The 20,390-nt window shown below is 46.1% G+C and overlaps 1 protein-coding gene across 8 annotated transcripts in view; it reads right to left on the bottom strand.

Annotated features, from left to right (window-relative positions):
* Positions 1-7,483: 7,483 nt before the first annotated feature.
* The window catches only part of NEO1 (neogenin 1), a 238,380-nt gene continuing 225,473 nt past the window's right edge, over positions 7,484-20,390 (bottom strand). For 6 of the 8 annotated variants that reach the window (XM_044231480.1, XM_044231483.1, XM_044231484.1 and 3 more), the window contains 5 exons: positions 19,963-20,055; positions 16,385-16,543; positions 12,094-12,357; positions 9,983-10,119; positions 7,484-9,787 (listed from right to left, as the gene is read on the bottom strand). In XM_044231480.1, the coding sequence (XP_044087415.1) occupies positions 9,704-9,787; positions 9,983-10,119; positions 12,094-12,357; positions 16,385-16,543; positions 19,963-20,055 (737 nt within the window). In that variant the 3' untranslated portion in view covers positions 7,484-9,703. The remainder of the gene's footprint in view (positions 9,788-9,982; positions 10,120-12,093; positions 12,358-16,384; positions 16,544-19,962; positions 20,056-20,390) is intronic. The other 2 variants (XM_044231487.1, XM_044231488.1) reach the window with 1 other exon arrangement.

Here is a 20,390-nt window from a genome sequence, read left to right as displayed (position 1 = left end):
AAATTAGAAGTTCATAACAGAAGGAAATCTGCAGGGGCACCTGGGTGGCTCAGTGGGTTAAAGCTTCTGCCTTTGGCTCAGGTCATGATCTCAGGGTCCTGGGATTGAGCCCTGCATCGGGCTCTCTGCTCAGCAGGGGGCCTGCTTCCCTTCCTTGCTCTCTCTGCCTGCCTCTCTGCCTACCTGTGATCTCTATCTGTCAAATAAATAAATAAATTTCTTAAAAAAGCAAAAAAGAAGGAAATCGGCAAAATTTGCAACTGTATGAAAATTAAACAACAGACTTCTAAATAACAATAGGCTCAAAGAAGAAATCACAATGAATATTAGAAAGTAAAATGAGATGAATGGAAACAAAATGCAGCATACCAAAACTTATGGGGTGCAGCAAAAGCAGTGTTCAGAGAGAAATTTATAGCAAATAAGCTACCATAGTTTAAAAAAGACCTTAAATCAATAACCTCAACATTCACCTTAGAAAACTTGGAAAAGAAAAACAAACTAAACAAATCAGGTAGAAGGAAGGAAATAATAAAGATTAGAGCAGAAATACAAAAATATGATACAGGAATCCGCAAAACCAAAAGTTGCTCCTTTGAAAAGATCAATAAAATTGACAAATTTTGACAGTTAGACAGCTGACCCTGTTGGAGACTGTAAGGCAATCAAGTCCAGTTCCAAAAATGAGGTAATAGGTACCTACGTACTCTTCGCAAAATGCACATCATTTTGTATAAAGTAGATTTAGAGAGAGTATTAACGTGCTGTTGACACTCTCCGTAGAGAGAGTATTTTTCCCCCTGGTAATTTTGACAAAATTGCCAATTTGGAACCTCCCAAGTAGCAAATTTTTTTTTAAAAAATTTTTGTGAACAAACTTGAATTGTAGTTTCTTTGATCTGACAATCGATAACTTTAACAAAGATCTGAGTTTTTCAAGGAAGTTTTCATATGCAAATGTTACAGTTTTACCTCATTTGTGACATCAAATTAACCCTGTTAATGCTATATAGAGAAAATGGACTCATAATTTGGCATTAAAAAAAAATATCTAGTGGCGTCTGGGTGGCTCAGTTGGTTAAGTGGCTGCTTCGGCTTAGGTCATGATTTAGGGGTCCTGGAATTGAGCCCCACATCAAGGTTCTCACTCAGCAGGGAGCCTGCTTCTTCCTCTGTTTTTGCCCATGTTCCTCCTCTCTCTCTCAAATAAATAAATAAAATCTTTTAAAAAATAATTTAAAAAATCTAGGCTGCCAACCAACCACAACAACGAAAAACCAGAGAAGAGAATGAGTGAGAAAACTCGAAATACTAACAGGAAGAAGAGAGGGGATATTACTACTTACCTAAAAGAAAAAGGAACAGAGGGGTAAGTGTGGACAGCTGTATGCCAACAAATTAGATAACGCCAAGAAATGGGGCAAATTCTTAGAAACATACAAACTACCAAAACTGAATCAAGAAGAAATAAAGAATCTGAATAGATCTAGAACAAGCAGAGAGATTAAGTTAGTAATAAAACTTCCCTTAAAAAAAATAGTCCAGGACCAGATGGCCTCACTGGAGAATTCTACCAAATGTTTACAGAACAATTAACTCCAATCCTTCAAAACAGAAGAGGAGGGAACATTTCCCTTACTCTACGAGGCCAGTATTACACGGCCTTGTAATGCTGATAAGCAAAATCAGTTTAAAAAATATATATATATAAGAAACCCTACATACCAAAATCCCTTATGAATATGGACACAAAAATCTTCAACGAATTCTCAGGGAAGATGACAATTTTTACTTACTTTTTAAATACGTCAGTGCCAGTCAGTTTTCCTGACAGCCTGGAAGCTTCCCTGTCAGCGCTCTGGCTGTGGGCAGTGTTAGCCGGCTCCCTCCAGCATCTCCTGCCTTCCAGGTTCCCGGTGTTAGGATCCTGCTTAGGGGAGGAAGCACCAGCTTCCATTTTCATTTGCCACTTGGGGTCAGGTTTTTGGTCCTTTGTGAGGGAAATCCCTTACTTTCTTTTTGAGCCAATCATTTCTAAGTAACCTGGTTGTAATTTAGCCGGTATCTGAACTTCCCCTGCTCTATGAATCTAGTGGAAGCAGGAATTCTTAGTGGAATTCTCGTGAATTCCTCACCGTCCTCAGTGTTGACTTACTCCGTGACCCCTGCATGCTGCAGTCAGGGCTGGACATTCCTTCCTTTACCAGATCATCACTCTGCTGGGTCTCAGCACTTGTGCTGGGTGGTCATTTCTGTCTGTGAAATGTCTGTGTTCCCCTCTAGACTGTGAACACATTAACAGAGATAGTCTTAATCATTTTGTATCCTTGGTGCCTGGCGCAAGGTGGAGCCTTGGGGTTATTTGTGAAGCCACGAATGATTCCCAGCTTCTTGGGTAAAGAAGACCCTTTTCTGACTGGTCCCAAATATCCCTCTTCTCACATCAGCTGCCCATGGGCAAGATCTCTTTGGCTCCAATTCCAGCCAGTTTCCCTTCTCTGTGTTAGTCTAGAATGTTCATCAGCTGGTTCTCCTGCCATGTCCTGGGCAACTTTGTCCATGGGAGTTTGATCCATCATTTTGTCTTCAAGAGTAGGTCTGCCTTCCTGGCCTCTTTCAAAAAGCTGCCCAGAATTCTCAGGAAGACCTGGCTTTTGGGTTTATGAAAGGAACCCAGCTTATTCTTACCTCTCTAGGATGGACCCTCCCCCGGTGGTACCTGGCCAACCAAACCCAGCATGATGGGGCCTAGAACCACTGCTGCACTGTTCCAGGGATTCTGGGGAGGATAGCACCAGCTCTGTACACCCTCTGTGTCCTCTGATCTGGCCCACTGGGATGCCAGGGCTTAATCCAATGACAGCAGGCTGAGCACAGTCCTAGAGGCCCCGGTCTTAGGAGGAACAGAGGTGGCTGAGACTTGTTCGTCAAGCGATGCTGATGGCCACATGAAGTGAGCAGCCTCCCAGCTCTGCAGAGGCTCCTCCCCACTCCAGAGAGTAATTCCTACATTCATAGTAATTCCTACACTCAGCTCAGCCTTACCTCCTCCGAGAAGCCTGTCGGAGTGTGTGCTCCTGGGATGTGTTAGGATGTTGTCCAATTCTCCCTGCACTGGGCCATGGTATCTTCAAGTCCATCTTCCTCAGCTAAGTTCATTCAGTGAACACCTATAGTGTACTAGGCACTGGGATGGAGAATCCAAAACCACCGGTTATGTTGGGTCCTTTAAAGATGGATAGGAATTTACTGGGCATAGAAAGCCAGTCATGAAGGTCATGGGTAGGGTGACAATGTGAGGCAAAGGGAAGGGTCTAGAGGTCAGACATCACGGCTTAGGCTGTAAGTGCAAATTGCAAATAAATGTCAAGAGGTAAAAGGGGCTGTGTTGATCTCTTTTCCGCAGGGCAGGTGATGGAGAAGTGATTGCTAAGCACGGGACAGAGGCCAGATCTGAGTTAGAAAAGTCACCCTTGTATTTGTGTGGAGGCTGGAGAGACAGAAGTAGGGGGTCAGCAAGGAGTCTGCCCCACACACGATTAAGAGAGAGCTGCAGGATTTGCTGAGAGGTGTGCTGTGCTGTTGAGGGGAGAGTTTAGAACGGCTCTCAGATCTCTCCTTCGGGAGGCCAGGTCCAGAGAAGAAGGCAGACCCATTAATGAGAGACAGGCATGTAGCATATGTACCTGTCAGGTGGCGGGCCGCTGTTCCGGGGCACTGCGATGGAGAAGCTGATCTACGACTGCGACCGAGACACTCGCTGAAGTCAGCCGGCCTCTTAAAATCAGAATAAAGCTGACTGGTTTTCACATTCCTTGACCTGTGAAAGGTCTCACACCCTTCCCCCTGCCCCCTGGATTTCTGTGAATTCTCCGGTTTAGGTTTGTTTGTTTGTTTGTTTTGGTCGTTTCCAGCTCGGGGGTCCTGTTTCTGGTGATCCAATCCCATTTATGGTCGCCCTCACGCCAGATTTGTAGTCTGCCCATCCCCACATTGGTCCACCTGCCCCTTTTTTTATTGGGGAGAAGGCCAGTAACTCATGCCAGGCCTTGTGGACATGGCAGGCTTCGTGCAAGATCTGGGGAGTCAGAGGGGGTTTGTTTCTACTTGTGCAAGAAGCAGACAGCCTTAAATTACTCTCCGACCATCCCATTTGAAAACACACTTTGGGCACCTTAAGGGCAGCCATTTCCTGCTGGGGCTACCTTCCCACCTTGCCCCTCACTCTCTCACCGTCTTGCGTATACCTGCTGCCAGCACACCCTCACCCCTGACATCATTTCAGGAAATTCTGAATTCATCTTACTCCATAGTGCAGCAAGAGCTCCTTCTAACCTTTCTCAGCTCAGCTCCAGACCCATCTTTTCACTTCCAAAACCCATCAAGTTCCTCCTTGTTGAGTAAAAGAGTGTTTTGGGGGGCACCTGGGTGGCTCAGTGAGTTAAAGCCTCTGCCTTCTGCTCCGGTTGTGATCCCAGGGTCTGGGATCGAGCCCCACAATGGGCTCTCTGTTCAGCAGGGAGCCTGCTTCCCTACCCCTCACCCTGCCCGCCTGCCTCTCTGCCTGCTTGTGATCTCTGTCAAATAAATAAATAAAACATTAAAAAAATAGTGTTTTGGGATGAACACCATCCATTCTGCTTAGAAAATATTTGCAGTTTTAAATAGCACTTTTTCAACATTACGTACTTTTCAAAGATTACGAAAAATGTAAAGTATTCTTTTCCTTCAATTAGTCTCTCCCACCTCTTTTCATAGCTCTCCTGGCGAACCTCCTCCTTTGGTAGCTGGAAACCCAAGGTGAAGAGTTGCACCTGCTCTCTGGGGGCCCTTGTGGCTCCCTGCTTCTCTCTCCCTGCCCATGTCCCCTTCCCCATCAACTTGATGGCGTGTTCAGCGATGTTCTCCAGTCTCTCCTGGTGATACCACACCCCTGGTATGGGAAAATGGCTGAGATCAGGAGGGACGGAGGGACTGGGGAAAGAGCCTCGTTCATAATGTTCATCTTAGAACCAATCTGGAGGACATCCTTGCCCTAGTTCCCAGCACTAAGTCGGTCACTGTGGCATCAGCATCATTTCTTAGGACTGCCAGGCAACAGGTCTTTGTTATCTTTCAAGTTCACCCCAGGACACCAAACGGCCATGGCTGCTGGAATGGGAGGGTCCTGGCACAACAAGAGAGACCTATTAAGATCCCTCCAAATGAGGGGTGGGGTGGTATTTGTGTGGGAAACCTTCCAACATGCTCTTGGTCCTGAGTCCTCATGACTGTCCAACCATCCAGGAGACACGCATCTGCTGTTGTCAGAAACTTCCCTAGCATCAGGTGTTTGGAGAGGAGGAATTAACACATCCCCACAGTCCACAGTCTGGTGGAAAAAGACTCAGATCAACAAATCACTATAAAACATGCCAAGAGCTCCATCTAGGGATACAGAGGAGGATGAGCACTGGCAGGTTGTCCGGCTGTTAGAGCAGGCACGGCGTTACCCCAATGTTTATAGCAGCAATGGCCATGGTTGCCAAACTGTGGAAAGAACCAAGATGCCCTTCAACGGATGAATGGATAAGGAAGACGTGGTCCATATACACTATGGAGTATTATGCCTCCATCAGAAAGGATGAATACCCAACTTTTGTAGCAACATGGACGGGACTGGAAGAGATTATGCTGAGTGAAATAAGTCAAGCAGAGAGAGTCAATTATCATATGGTTTCACTTATTTGTGGAGCATAACAAATAACATGGAGGACATGGGGAGATGGAGAGGAGATGGGAGTTGGGGGAAATTGGAAGGGGAGGTGAACCATGAGAGACTATGGACTCTGAAAAACAATCTGAGGGCTTCGAAGGGGCGGGGGGTGGGAGGTTGGGGGAGCCAGGTCGTGGGTATTAAGGGGGGGGCACGTATTGCATGGAGCACTGGGTGTGGTGCAAAAACAATGAATACTGTTATGCTGAAATTTAAAAAAAAAGGGGGGGGGTCCATGTGCAATACTCTGATGTCTGTTTCACCATCACTTTCTGCGGCTAGAATGCTGGGTGCATCCAGCCCTGGGAGGCTAGGCCTGGAGAACTCGGCAGACCAGCACAGATGTTAGCACTGAAAGCTCTGACGCCATCCGAGGTCACTAATGGGAATGAAGAGATTTGGGTTTAAGGAGGTACATTCAGCAGCAAAGCAGATGAAGTGCTGGGGCTGAGGGAGCCACTGGTAAGGACATGGGGCTCCTTGTCCCCTACTCGATTGCCAGTTGTGGAGGGGAGGGCCTACGGCTGCTGTGCTCACCATTATTCCAAGTCTAGACCCTCAGATACTGTAAGAAATCTCACAGCGTTATGGACTGAATATCTGTATCCCCTAATTCACATACTGAAATCCTAATTCCCAATGGAATGGTATTGGAAGGTGGGACCTTTGGGAAGTGATTAGGTCACAAGGGCAGAGCCCCCATGAATGGAATCGGTGCTCTTCGAAAAAGCCCCCAGAGATCTCTCTTGCCACATGAGGCCGCAGCAAGAAGACGGCATCTCAGAACCAGGAAGCAGGTCCTCACCAGACTCCAGATCTGCTGCTACTTTGAGCTTGGACTTCCCAGCTTCCAGAATTTTGAGAAATCACTGTTTGCTGTCTGAGGTCCCTAGGCTATCGTATTTTTGTTAGAGCAGCCCAAGCTAAGACAGTGCAGGTGGACAGGAAGTGAGGCAGCCTGGCAAAGGCGGGGCCCAGAGCAGACCTGCTCCACATGTCACCCCAGAGAGGTGGGCTGGGAGCGGAAGGCCTGGATCTGCACGGCTGCCGGAAGATCGAGCTGAGGCCAGGATGCTGCCACACCAGGGACTTGGCCTCTACACCTTCCAGGAGCACCTGCACTTCTCTGCGAGGGTCCCTTGGTTCTTTCCACCTTCCGTTCCTTGGGGTGGTTCCGTCCATACAGGGCAGCGACCGTGGCATGGGGGGTGGGGACAGAATTCATCTTCAGGGCTGGCAGACGACCTGACCGTGGCCTACCTGACTGCAGGCTACCTGACTGCGGCTTGCCGTCTCCCAGCTCACCCGCCACACCTCCCTCAGGGCCCCTCAGAAGTCCTGCCTTTAAGATTGTGAGGGCAACAGTGAAGTCATGTCAAGGCCGGGAACCAGGGACGCCAAAGCTCTTCTTTTCTTAAGGAAAAAGTAAACAAACTCTTTGACCACACCGGAGTTTGATTGGATTAAAAAAGTGTATTGGATTTCCAATACTAAATAAAAACATGAAATTGTTTTTTAAAAAGCCATAGAGTTTACAGCATCAACTACAGAAAAGGCCAAACAAGTGTGTACAGAAACCAGGCCCCAGCAGCCCTCCAGGCCCCCCTCCAGCAGGCAACAAGGCAACAGACACGTTTGTTCCAAATCCTCCTGAAGGAAGCTGCCGAGCAGCAGCGCAACTAGGACATTACAAGACACACGATGGTTTGATTTCAAAAACCACAGGAATATGTTAAGAAAATGTATTAAACTGTGAAAAGGTGCAATACAGAATAGCTTTCCTTTTTCTTAATTTTAAAAAAATCCCCCAACTTTGAACAGTTATTTTATTTAAAAATAGGCCCCTCCCCCCGCCCCCGTCCTGCGGCAGTATCCAGGCGCCGTCCTGAGGTAACACGAGTGTCAGGGTTCGCGGGAGGGAACGCCCCGAATACCGAGCACGTTTCTTTGGGCGAAAGGTAAGACAGCTTCTGGGGAATCTAGCCCTCCTGGTGTCCAGAGTGCTCTCCTCAGGACCAGTTTAAGTGCACTGGTTTTCCAGAATCCCACCTGGCAGTCCTCTGTGACCGGCTGGCACGGCGGCGGGACTCCCGGCATTGCACTTCTCATTGCCCCCAAAATAATAAATACAGAGTTCATCTACAAAACCAGTACGTGTGAAGACCTCAAAAGGAGAAATAACGACTGTACAAAGGCAAATGGGGTGTCTGTGGGGCCAGGGAAGAGCCCAGGGCCCTTGGGGCTGGTGGCTGGGTACCCGCCCGTGGTCTCAGCGGCTGACCTCTTCCGGGCTACAGAAACAAAGTCTGATGCGCCTTCCACACTGCCTTCTGGGGAGTTGGGGGGAGGAGGGGAAGATGCCTGATGGTCAGTCCTGGATTTTGTTAATATTCTCAATATAAAAAAAAAAAAACCCACCTCAGCTCCTTACCTTTTTAAGACAAAGAACGTAAGGGCTGTTTGCAAAGGCAAAGGGCCTCCCAGCATGTCCCAGGAGCTTCCTGCTACCCCATGCTGCTCAGGAGCTTCGCTGAGCTGCTGGGATGGAAGAGGTGGTGGTCACCTCTGCTGTCCCTGTCCCCTGCTACCTCCAGAACAATGTTCAGAAAGGAGTGGAGAGCCTTGGGGGTGCGGCAGCCCCTGCCGGCCTCGTTCTTGTGAGTGCTTTCCCTAAGGTGCTCTGAAACATGGCAGCGAGAGCTGGACCAGCCAAGGACAGGAACTAGAGAGAAGCAAGGAGTCCTGTGAGGAAACCAAGTGCCCTTCTTTACCTCCCGCGACCCCCAGGGAACACATGGAGACAGCAGGAAAGGACTCCGTCTTGCCCCCTGATTTTCCGGGAACGGCTGGGGCTCGGCCTGCTCCGCGTCACTCCAGAGATCGGAAGTGCAACACTGGCTCCTCAGCATGGACATTCTCACCAGAATGTGACCCACTCATCAGGGCAGCTAAGTCCTCGAACTCACCTATTGCACAGAAGAATTTTTTAACAAGACCCAAATGAAAGTCCAGTTGCAACTTAGTGACAATAGAGATGGACATGCCAGGACAGGACGAAAAAGAAGATGCTTCCGTTCTCTGCAGGCTTCTGGAAGAAAGCACGACGACTGAAACATTCACAGACCTCAGCAGCCCCTCCACTTCCTATTCCCAACCCCCCGGCCCACCCCCACCCCAATACTTTGAAACTGCACAGAAAGCAACAAACAAGTCTTTTCAATGTTACATTTCATTCAAATAGATCTGTGATCTCACAGTGATGAGAGGAGAAAAGTCAGGCCTTTAATAATTATAATAAAAAATAATAAAAAAGCTTACAAACAGCAATGCAACATTTCCTCCCCCCTCAAAGTGATGGATTAACAGCTGGTAGAGGATGCAATGACTCGGAATTCAAAAATAAAAACAAAAAACAAGCCAACCCCTGGAACAACCCACACTGTCAATGACTTTCCATACGTAATTCAGACAAGTAGTCAAATGCTAACCACTTGTGGAGAACACCATGGACTCCCTTGGTTTTTGATAGTGTTTTTCTTTCGAAGGTAAATTAAAATAGGACACAAATAAAACTGTACGTGAATGCCGATGTCTACACTCCATGAAGGCGATGCGGCCGCAGTACGAAGACACAGCCTGACCACAAAATGAAATGTATGGTGCACTTCTTGCCTCTTCCCCGGACACAAAATTTTGGCCCATGGTGCCCAGTCCTGCAGGGTATCAGCAGGCAAAGGGAAGCCGCCTTGACACGGGCTTCTTCCAGGCCGACCAGGAGAAGGCAGGTGGCCGTGCCTGGAGCCGGCCCCACGCAGGGGCGCCGGCTGGTCTGCTCGCTCGCTCTGTGTTCTTAAGTGCTGTCCTCACGTGCTCTGTACAATCCTTGCTTTCCAGGCTCTGTCCCAAGACTTCTCGACCCAGGTCTGCAGTCAGGTCCTGGGGAAGGTCTCATGCTGTCGTGATGGCGTTTAGGTCCTTCATTAGTCCTTCCAGGTGGGCCATCTCTTTGGTCAGCTCATCTGGTTCATAGCTCTGGGGAAAGAGAAGGCACATAAGCCATCAGCTCCGCTCCTGGCGCAGAGGAGATGCTCAGGGATGTCTGCTCAAAGTATGAGTGCATCTGTTTCACACCTCTGGGCCCGCACACAACATAGTGTGACCGGCACACTTGCAGGCCACGGGACACACACCCGACATCCTGGCTGGGCTGGTGGCCCAGGAACTTACACTCTCGGAGTCTTCCAGCATCCTTGTGGTCTCCTGCACGTCAGGGGCACTGGGCACCACCACTGGCATCGGAGGCCGGCTCCTTCCTAAAGTCCCAATGGAGGCCGTCTTCACTGAGTGAATGTGATGGTTCAGAGCTGAGGGGAAAGGGTACTATTAGGGGTGTGGCTGAGCTGCTCCCCCAGATCTCATGAAGGCAACTAAGGTCCAGATGCTGCTTCAGGGTGAGGGATGCACCCAGACCCAGTGTGCAGCTCTTGCTCTGAAAAGGCACTGCACTCAAGGGAAGGAGGGAGAAAGTGGCCAGAGAAACAGTTCCATCTGGCTTTAGAAAATTAGAAGTAAGGTCAAAATTCCTTTCATAATAATAAATTTTTGCCTCTGCGCTGATGGTATGAAAGCAACAGTGGGTAAAACCGCTGTAGCCTTAGCATAAATTAGGGCAGTGGCACTAAACTGCAAAGTCATTCACGGACATGCCTAACATTAAAAAAAAAAAAAAAAAAGCTGGTTTAACTTAAGATCATCCTTAATGAAGTAACAAAAATTACTTTACTAAATCTTCACCTTGATTATACAACCTTTATCCTATGTGACAAAATGGAAAGTATGTATAAAGTACTTCCGTCTACTACACGACGGTGTCTGACTGGAGCTCAGGACCTTTGTGACAGCTTGAGTTACCAGAGGAACTGTGGCTTCTGTCATGAAACACCAATGTCAGTCCAAAGAAAGAATGACAGACATACCAGTTATTCAGACTTGAGCACTGGGCAGACATTTTCTAGATGGTAAATAAAATAAGCCAGTCACTTCAAGAAAAACAATGGACAGTTTTTATCTCCAATGATAAAATACAAGTTTCAAGTGAAACTTAGAATCTTAAAACACTTGTATGTGCCACCAAGAGCTTGAGAGCCTCCCAAAACTTACAGACTTTGGTGATACTAATAAATGTATTTTTACATTTTGTATAACGAACTGTGTTAAGTTTTGGAGGATCTGTATAACTTAGTGGATCAATATTTTCCAAATGATGTCCGATATCATGCATTCAAAGTACAAGATGGATGGATTTTCATGAAACAGAGTACAAACAGTTCATGGGTATGGCTATATTACATTACAAACAAACCTATAAGAAAATACAACTTCTTGTGTTTTGCTATAGTATTAAAAAAAGAATATCCAGTCTGAAAAGATTACAAAAGCACTCTTCCCTTTCCAACTTCCTGTCTGTGAGACCAGGTTTTCTTCTTACACTTCAACCAAAATAACGTTTTGCAACAGACCGAGTGCAGAAGCAGGTTTGAGAATCCAGCTCCCTCCTATGAAGCCGGACGTTACAGGGATTTGTGAAAATACAAGACAATGTCACTTTTCTCTCTGTATTTTTGTTTTGGCAAGTTATTTTTCATAAAAATATGCTATTTATTTTACATGATAGATTTGCTATTTTTAAATGAGTTAATAAAAGAGCTTAAACTTTTCTGTTTTAATTTCTAATACACTAAATATTGGTAGACCTAGCCCATGTAAAGAAAAGCTCTTTCATGGTCTCAATAGGTTTTAAGACTATAAAGAGGTCCTGAGACCAAAAAGCTTGAAAACCACTAACTTACTCTAAAACAGACCATCATAACAGATGTGGAGAAGTAGGGATAAGCATGCTTTTCAGGTTAGGTGCTTCGTGGGGACCAGGTGAACTTGAGGAATTGACTTCCGTCCCATCTGAAGGGTCCCTTACTTCCATGTCTTGTCCTCCCCAATCCTTCCCTACCTTGTAGGAACCCTACAGAGGGAGGCATTTTGGGGAGGCTAAGTGGATTACATCTGTTGTCCACACCTATAGCCACTGGATTTTACCACCAAGAATTCTGCACCCAAAACACGATTCAGAAAGTCAGCCCTCACTCCCACAATATTATTCTCTAGTTCATATGCATTGCCCAGGGAGGGGAGCCCATATACTTCTTGAAAGGGGCAATGACTTCCAGCTACTCTGAACTACTAGGATAAGCCTGGAAGGTATTTGCTATTGTCAAAGAGGTGACTTGTGCCACAAGCCAGAGCCAAAGGGTCCCGCCAGTGGTGCTGCTGTCCTCACTCACCTTGCTGGGATAGTAACGGTGTGCTTGGCAGTGCGGGATCATAGGTGGGAGGGCCTGGGGGTGGGATTGCCGGCACAGCAAAGCTCTTCAATGGGTGGGAAGGGCGCACGTGGGCTGTAGGAAGACTCTGGCCTGAATCGTCCTCTTGGGAGCTTGCCAAGTAAGAGGAACCGGTAGCACCTTCAGGGTCCTGGTGATCAGTACAGCATGTTTGAGACGAGGAGGCTGGCATGGTGTCAGTGCTGGGGGTATTTCGAACGGACTCTACAGCAGGAAAGTCTAAATGTTAGCATTTCCTCTACCATTAAACACACGCACATACCAGGGTTCTGGCTACTTCTAAGGGCCTCTGAAATCAGCTCAATAAGCACTCAGGACCAGTGTTAGTCCAAGGGAACATGGATTAGCACCACTGCCAAGGCCAGGTAAGAATGGACTAATTCCACAAATAAGTGAAACCATATGATAATTGACTCTCTCTGCTTGACTTAATGAATAATGTTTTTCTGAAAATAAATAAATTGAAAAAAAAAAAAGAAATAAATCTGAGGAAATGCGGTTACTACATCAACTGTGAAAGGGTATTTAAATTCGCAGGAAATAAAATTGAAAGGGAACTAAAATTAAAAAAAAAAAAAAAAAAAGAATGGACTAATTCAAAAGCGTCCCAAACAACTTTGCCAACCAGATGCTCTGCTGAAATGTTCTCGCCCACACAGCTAAGTGGTCAAAATTTTACAGCATTCTCCTGAGTACTTAGTAGGGAGTAGACAAAAAGGTTCCCGGGGCTACTGTCTATTAAGATGTGAATATGAAAGGAGATTGACTGACCGATGGTCTTAGAAACTGGCCTGTCATAGATAACATGTCTGCCTGACAAGCACCAGATGTGCCCAGAAGGCCTGCCAGTTACTACAGAAGAGGCAATGCCACAGGACCTGCATGCCCTCGGGGGACTGTGCACGGCCTCACTAGAGCAAGAGCCCCACGGCTCAAGGGAGACCTGGACAACCAAATAGTCCAGAGGTCTGAAAATAGCTTTAAGAACATGCCACATAAAGGTGTTTGGGTCCAGAGGGAAAAAAATAGGGGAAGATCAGCCTGGAGAGGGGGACGACTAAGGAAGAACGTGACAGTCTCCAAATACATGAAGAGGGGTCAGAGTTGTTCCAGAAGCAGCGTGGTGAGATAGAAAACCACTGGCTTTGGAGTCAGATAAACCTGGGCTATAAATCTGGCATATGATCTGGGTTAACTTGGCAGTCACTGAATCTGGGTCTCTTTCTTCACCTACAAAACAGGGAGGACAACATAATTCAGTGAGGATTGAGAAGATGTATGAAATGTGCTGAACACGGGACCTGAATAATTGATAAGGTTCTTTTCTTTGTAAATTACTCAGCACTTACTCTGAGCCAGCCACTATGCTGTGTGCTCTACATTCATGAGCTCATTCTATGCTCACAGTAACTCAGAAGGCACCGGGATGTTAGATGCTGCTCATGGACTCAGAATGGCGAGGGCAGGAATCCGAATCCCTGCGCCCCGAGTCCTAAGCCCATGCTCGGAACTCCCACATCACACTGCCCTTCCATTTCCAATACTACTGGTCCCCTTTAAAAGGAAGCCCTTGTAAACAGTGTAAGCTGGTGCGGACCCACATCGCTAACCTGAGGATGGGTCTGGAGACACCAGCTCAGGGCAAAAGAGCCTGTAGAAATCCAACCTCTCCCTGCCCTTGTTACTGAGGTAACACTGAATCTATTCCCTTGGGCTCCCAGGAGACAGGATGCCCCAGTCATGAGTGTTAACTTACCCTCAGATTAAAGATCTTGGGCCCCAGGGGTAAGGGACTCACACACCTTCCCCCAGTGTGGAAAGCCTGGCTGTGATAACCCTACTAGGCCTATGTTACTTCTCATCCTCTCAAGAGGTGCACTGAGGACCTCATTTCTTTGCTTTCTGGAGTCAGCGATAACCACAGCTAGGGAGCTGCTGGTCTTACTCTGTGCAATCCTGGGCTGGGGAGAAGCCGGTTAGAGAGGGGAGTAGGGGGTAGGAGAGAAGCAGCAGACTCCAGCCTGGACCATGTCAGCCTGTGTTGGGAGACACAGGGTCAGGTCAGCTCTGGGCACACAGGTCACCTCAAATGCCTGACTTTGATGTATAAGCTTCTCAGGGTCCAAGAGGCGGTGGGAAATGTAAAAAAGGAGAATAGTGTTGCCTACCTGAGTCAGAACCCTGGCCTGCTGCCACACACCAGAGCCACCTTGCTGTGTAACTGGAGAGGGTACCGGGCATGTTATATTCCCAGTAAAGGGTGTGATGCGGCTGCCCCACAAGGAAAACTATCTGGTCGTTAAGATTTCTCCCTTGCCTAAGGGCCTGCTTCCTGAATGACTTCCCTCTCAGGGTTTAAGACACAAAGTTTACACTGGCCAAGGTCTTGGACAAGTGGAAAGTGCTCTTCCTGTGTCAAGTGGTGGCTCTCTAGGGCAGCCTACTCTGGCCAAGCCCTAGCCAAGCTTAGCCCACATGCATAGCGCTGGTGGCAGCACCAAGCTCCAGGGACCCAGGAAAATATAACGGTGAAAGAATGTGGATCATTTCTAGACACTTGCTCTGTGTTCCTGAGCTGTCTTCAGTGACTTTCCCTGTAATTAGTTTACCTTCTTTATGTCCCTCTGGTCATTAAAGTGATGAACCCTATAGTGATACAAATCACTACTTTTCCCTCTCTTCACTGTCTGCCCAAGTTTACTGAGAAAGGAAATTTTAGCAGCACTAGACCACCTGGATCAGGGCGGTGAGGGATGCTCTGCTCCTTGCCAACTTTCAACCTCCTCCTAGTCATAGAGGAAGGAAGAGGGGGCTAATCTGATTGAGAAGAGCCTGACATGCCCTCAGGCAGGCCCACATCCTAGTGGGTGGGATTCTTCTGCCTTAAAAACAGAGAAAGATAGTCAGGACACAAAAACTGCTTTCCAAGAGCAGATCTGGAAGGCTGCTTTCCAGTTTCTGTTCTGTCTGAGACTAGCTCTATGAGGCAGAATTTGGTTCTCCAGACAATGGCCAGTGGACTGTCTTTCCCTAAGGCAAGGGCCCCAAACCTGGACCCGGAAGGAGAGAGCAGGAAGGCCCATTCTGGACACGAGTTTAAGTGGCATTCTCCACTTGGAGAGTGCAAACCAAGTAAAGGTTTGGGAGAGGCAACTCTGGGGGTTGGTAGGCATCCCCTTAATAAAGCTGTGATCTTCATTTGATGTTTTGGGTATGTTTCAAATTGATCAAAACTTAGAGAGGGGGAATGTTATTGGTAACCCAAACTTCTAGCATGGGGTTTTGAGGTACTTTTGAAGTGGAATTCACTTGAAATCCCCTTATTTTCCAGAATGAGCAAAATTTAATTCTACTCATAACGTCGTAACTATTAACAGACACATTTCAAATGATGGAGAAAGAACATACCGTACATACGAAAAATTACTAGAAAAAAAAAATTACTAGATTTGCACCTAACAGGATGGAAGTTAATTTTCATTTAATGAGGACCAACAGTATTTGTTCCACTTCTCCTTGAAACTGTTCAATAATGCTATTTCCTAAGATTTCCAAACTGGGGACATGTTTATCTGGCAATGTATTTCTTTAAATGCACTGCAGTTTTTAGGCTCATTTCCTGTTTTTTTAGAGATGATGCATGCCTGTGCAGCCTCTTCTAACGTCAGTAATCCTCTGGGCAACTTGAGGTTACAATGTACACAAAATTCACAGGGCTGTGAACGGCCCCAGCTGGCCGCACTGGCCCTGGATGCATTTCTTACTTTGGGCCACAATAGGAGTATGTATAAGATTTAACATGAGAATTATCTTATGGCTGCCCTACAGACCCTCCTAACCACAGAGTAACTGCAAGGGGAAGGCCACATCTCGTGTCTGAAAATCATCCCAAATGAGTTTTCCATTCAGATTAGAAGATTACAAAATAAACAAAATATGACTGAATCAAGATGCAACTTGATGAAACAAGACATGGTTATGTGATTCGAGTTACTATGTTTTTACTAAGAGGACACCTTGCACCGGCCACTTATCAACTTAGGGGGAAAAAAATGGGGGGTGGTGAATTTTACAGAAATCAATTTGAGTAACAATTTCAGTAACAGAAACGTTATGATACATAAACAACACAGAAAAATTCCAAATCCTTCTAGGCAGGGCAAGTCCTTCCCATTTCAGCTTGCCAACTCTGGGAATGCTTTCCATCTGGGGCTCGAGCCTCATCTCTCACCTGTGGAATTGGCCCTGTCTGAAAGGGACAGGGATGTGCCAACGGGCCACGGGCCGCCCGGGTGGTAGAGATGACTGCGAGCTGGAGAAGCGAGGCTGCTGGAGTGGAAATGATGGTGAGGGTTATCGAGGGGATGGATGGGATGGGCACTAACCACAGCTGTGGATGAACACAAGACAGAGAAGTGCTTAACATGCTTGCACAGACACACACAAGTCACAGTTCCAGAGCAAAGCCACCCCTGCCCCTCCCACGAAGTACAACCATTCCCTTGGCTTCTGGGGGGCAGCTGGCTGGTGTGAACAATTAGCCATGGATTTCACTTTTTTTTTTTAAATCAACATGCTCCTATGCATGTATCTATCTATCTACACACACACACACACACACACACACACAAACCTCTGAGGAATACACACTAAAATGTTAATGTGATTATCTTGGGGGATAGCATGGTTAGGAGTTAAAAAAAAACAAAACTTCTCTTGGTTTATTTGTATTTCCAATTCCTCTACAATAAACATGGATTACATGAGTTATTAAAAATATCTATTTGAATATGTTACAAAATATAAATCCATATGCAAACAAATGATGATTTAGGTTTCTATCATTTTTTTCTCCTGCTAAAAAAATAGAAGTTTCTTCTCCTTCGAGTATATTCCTAATATGTTCTGTTTTTTTCTTATTGTTGAATGAGGCATGCAATAGGTATTTAGGCTGAATGGACGAGTTTAAGCAGTTTAATCAGTTAATCAGTTTTTCCTATCTTAAAAGGAACGTAAATAGAACTGAACTCCTTTAGCATGAAAAGCATGAAACACAGCTCTATGGCACTGTCTCTTAACTGCTTCTAGTCTGGGAGCTTGGCCACATCCATTCACATTTTAAAATATAAACAGTTCTTTCCTAATTGCATCCTTCCTTCTATATTGGCTAAGGAATTAAATTTGCTGCATTTTGCTAACAAATCCAAATTTCCACACAGATATTCCATATATAACTTACTATGAAGACAAAACACTCCTTTAATGAGGCTTCATTATCGATCCTAGAGATGCAAACAAAATCAGAAGCCCAGTTGGGGCTTCTCTTAGGTACTCCTAAGCTTAGAGTAGTTTTAGAAACAGAACGTTTAAGAACAGCACGGAGAGCTCTAAACCCCTCAAACAGGAAAAGCGGTGGGGCTGACTAGGAACACAGGGGACCTTTTTTTTCCTCTAAGCAAGGGCTTCACGAACTGTGATAAAACTTAATTAACCTTTGGAGTCTATTAAATGTCTCTGTCACCAAGGATCTCCGTAGATCTTTGTAGGGCCACTCAACATTACTCTAGTGATGAAAAATTCTAGACACTTTTATTCTCCAGCTATTTTCTGCCCTGGCCACTTGCCAGACAGGCAGATGGCACAAGCAACCATGGGCCCTGGAGTGTCACTGCTCCTTCCCTCCTTAAGGCCTGGGGGAAAAAACAGGGGTGTTCCCTGCACTCAGAGGCCAGAAGGCTCAGATGGTCCTTAGGAACAAAACACAACTTGGAAAAGCCAGCAGAGGAGATTCAGGGTAATCTGGGAGGCAGTACCTCCTTTAGGGGAAGAGAGGTGGTTTTCCGAAGCAGGAAGCTTCAGCATCAGTATTTTCTAGAATTAAGGCCAGGGGGAACAGAAGAAACCTCCTGGCTTTTACCTAGGAAGTACAATCTGAGAAGCATTCTCAGTATGCAGGACTCTAGCACAGAAAAACAGAAGTGACTTTCTCTTTTTAAAGGCATTTCCAGTCTTTCCAAATTGGGTATATAAAAAAGAAGATGATGTGAAAGGACCTCCCTAGAACACAGCCAGCAGTCACTAGCTGTCAGTTGCCTTGGGTCCTGGCGCTTCTGAGCAAGGCCTTGTACAAGGCTGACTGAACCTCCGTCCAGTGTAGCCAAGTGCTTCCCAGCAGTGCTCAGCTGTTGAAGGCCAGGTGGGTGGCTAGTGGGACAGGCTCCAGGGGAACGCAGCCTGAGAAAAAGGACTGGAGCCAGGTGGGCCAAAGGAGATCTCACAAGCATACTGAAATACCTGTTTTCAGAATCTTGAATTAAAGAATCCACTCACTCACCCACCTACCGAGGTACAAATTAAATAATACTGTATATTTATGGGTACTCCTTGCCCATCCCCCAGAAAAGAAAAAGAAAAAAAAAAAACCCCCTGATACCAACTGGTACAACATATCTTTTCTCCTTAACATTTAAAAAGAAGCCAGTTCGGGTAAAACTAAAATCTTGTACAAAACAAACAAGCAGTCCTGCTTATCATCCTGCTATACATCAAACACAACTGCAATGGGTTTATCCTTTTCAGACACTTACGTTTTTAGACCTGGGACCCCAGCCAGGGCACCTCTCATAAGAGGGAGACAATGATTTTCCCTGCATGCTTCCAAGTTCAGGCCCTTCTTTTTTCATCATGGTCCCTACTTTGTGCAGAAATGACCTGCTAATCAATCACACCTTTCTCTTCCAAAGCTGACTTTTAGAATCTAGCATCTACATGTCTGTGCACAGTGAGTGTGACAGTGTGTGTGCATTTACACACCTGGATGTTTCACCAGTTTCCAAGTATAGGGAGCCATGGTTTACTTCTTTGGTGTGTAGGGGATCTGTGACTATTCAGATCTCTGTCACTTGTTGACAGAGAGGTGGCTGAGAGTTCTGACATGGGACATCTTAAGAAACCAATAAAAAACTCAAAAGCTCATTTAGGTTAAACTGAAAAGTGATCGAGTGGATGCTTTCAGGATTTGAATCTAGGTGTCTGACAGTGCTACGGCTTACCGTTATCTGTTCAGCTTACAACAAATACTTCTGGTACAGAACTGGGAAAACTTGTTATCAGTAGGTAGGTGGCTTTTTCACTGTATGATGGCACAGGGGACCCTCACCTGAAAGCCTCACTGTGCTAGTCGGTCGGAACGGCCTCCCTACCTTGAAAACAGTGACAAGGGAGAAGACACAGTAGTTTGAACAAAAGCATTGGTTTGTTCCACTGTTTTTTGGTTTTCAAACTTACTGTGAATTTCAAATATTATTAAAGGAGGCCAAGTAACTTTTATGTTTATCAAAGTGAGGCATGGTCAATTAAGGTTGAAAAATTTTGTTTCAAAAACTGTTCTGTAAACTTAAAAATCCTCTAAAATATAAAGTCAATTAATTAAAAAAATGACAGGTGTCCATCAACACTGAATGTGTGTCAGGAAGTCTAAGGAATACTGTGACATCCGGCTATCCTTAGCTCCAGCCTGGAATGACGCTTCTCCATCCTCCTGTACAGATGCCATACTTACTGTTAGGGAGACTGGTTACTTCTCTGTTCCTGGGAGACTGGGGTAGTTGGCTTTTTAGCGTATTTATCTCAAGAAAGATATAAATTGCGAAATACAAAAGTGTCTGGTATTTCTTGCCAAGATGCCAAAGCCTCAGTGGGTCATCTTTTGTGTCAGGATCACATGAAGTCAAAGACATCATTCGTAGTGGCTCCCCAGGACAACCGGGTAGACTGGCAGCACAGGGGAAATGAGAGGTTTTCACTTACGCTGGGGTGGCTGGGAGTCAAAGGGCATCATCATTTTTGGTCTCATTCCCCGCCTTCCAGCCAGTGTAGACATGCTGTCCTCTGATTCATGCCCTAGACAGCAAATATGGAGGTTAGTTATAAGCGTGTGCCCCAGGCCACTAAGCACCCTCAGCGGTAAAACACTCCCAGTGGAGGGGTCAGAACTCACAAACAATATAATGGGGACAAGATGCTTCTGCAGGAAGTGAAAAACAAGGAAAATGATCAGAAGCCCATTAGAGGAGTCTCTGCTGAGAGTCAGTGCAGTTGACACAATGTCGCCTACCATGCTTCATCTGGAGTTTGAGTGTCCAGACCAAAAACATTCTGACCACCACAAAGAGAGGCAGACTCTAAAGGAAAGGAGAGGATGAAACGTACAGACATAGGCGAGGTTGTCTCAAATG

Source organism: Neovison vison, chromosome 13, assembly GCF_020171115.1.
Source record: "Neovison vison isolate M4711 chromosome 13, ASM_NN_V1, whole genome shotgun sequence".
Lineage (NCBI taxonomy): Eukaryota > Metazoa > Chordata > Mammalia > Carnivora > Mustelidae > Neogale > Neogale vison.
Note: the sequence above shows the minus strand (reverse complement) of the source record. Positions and strands in the feature narration are given on the sequence as shown.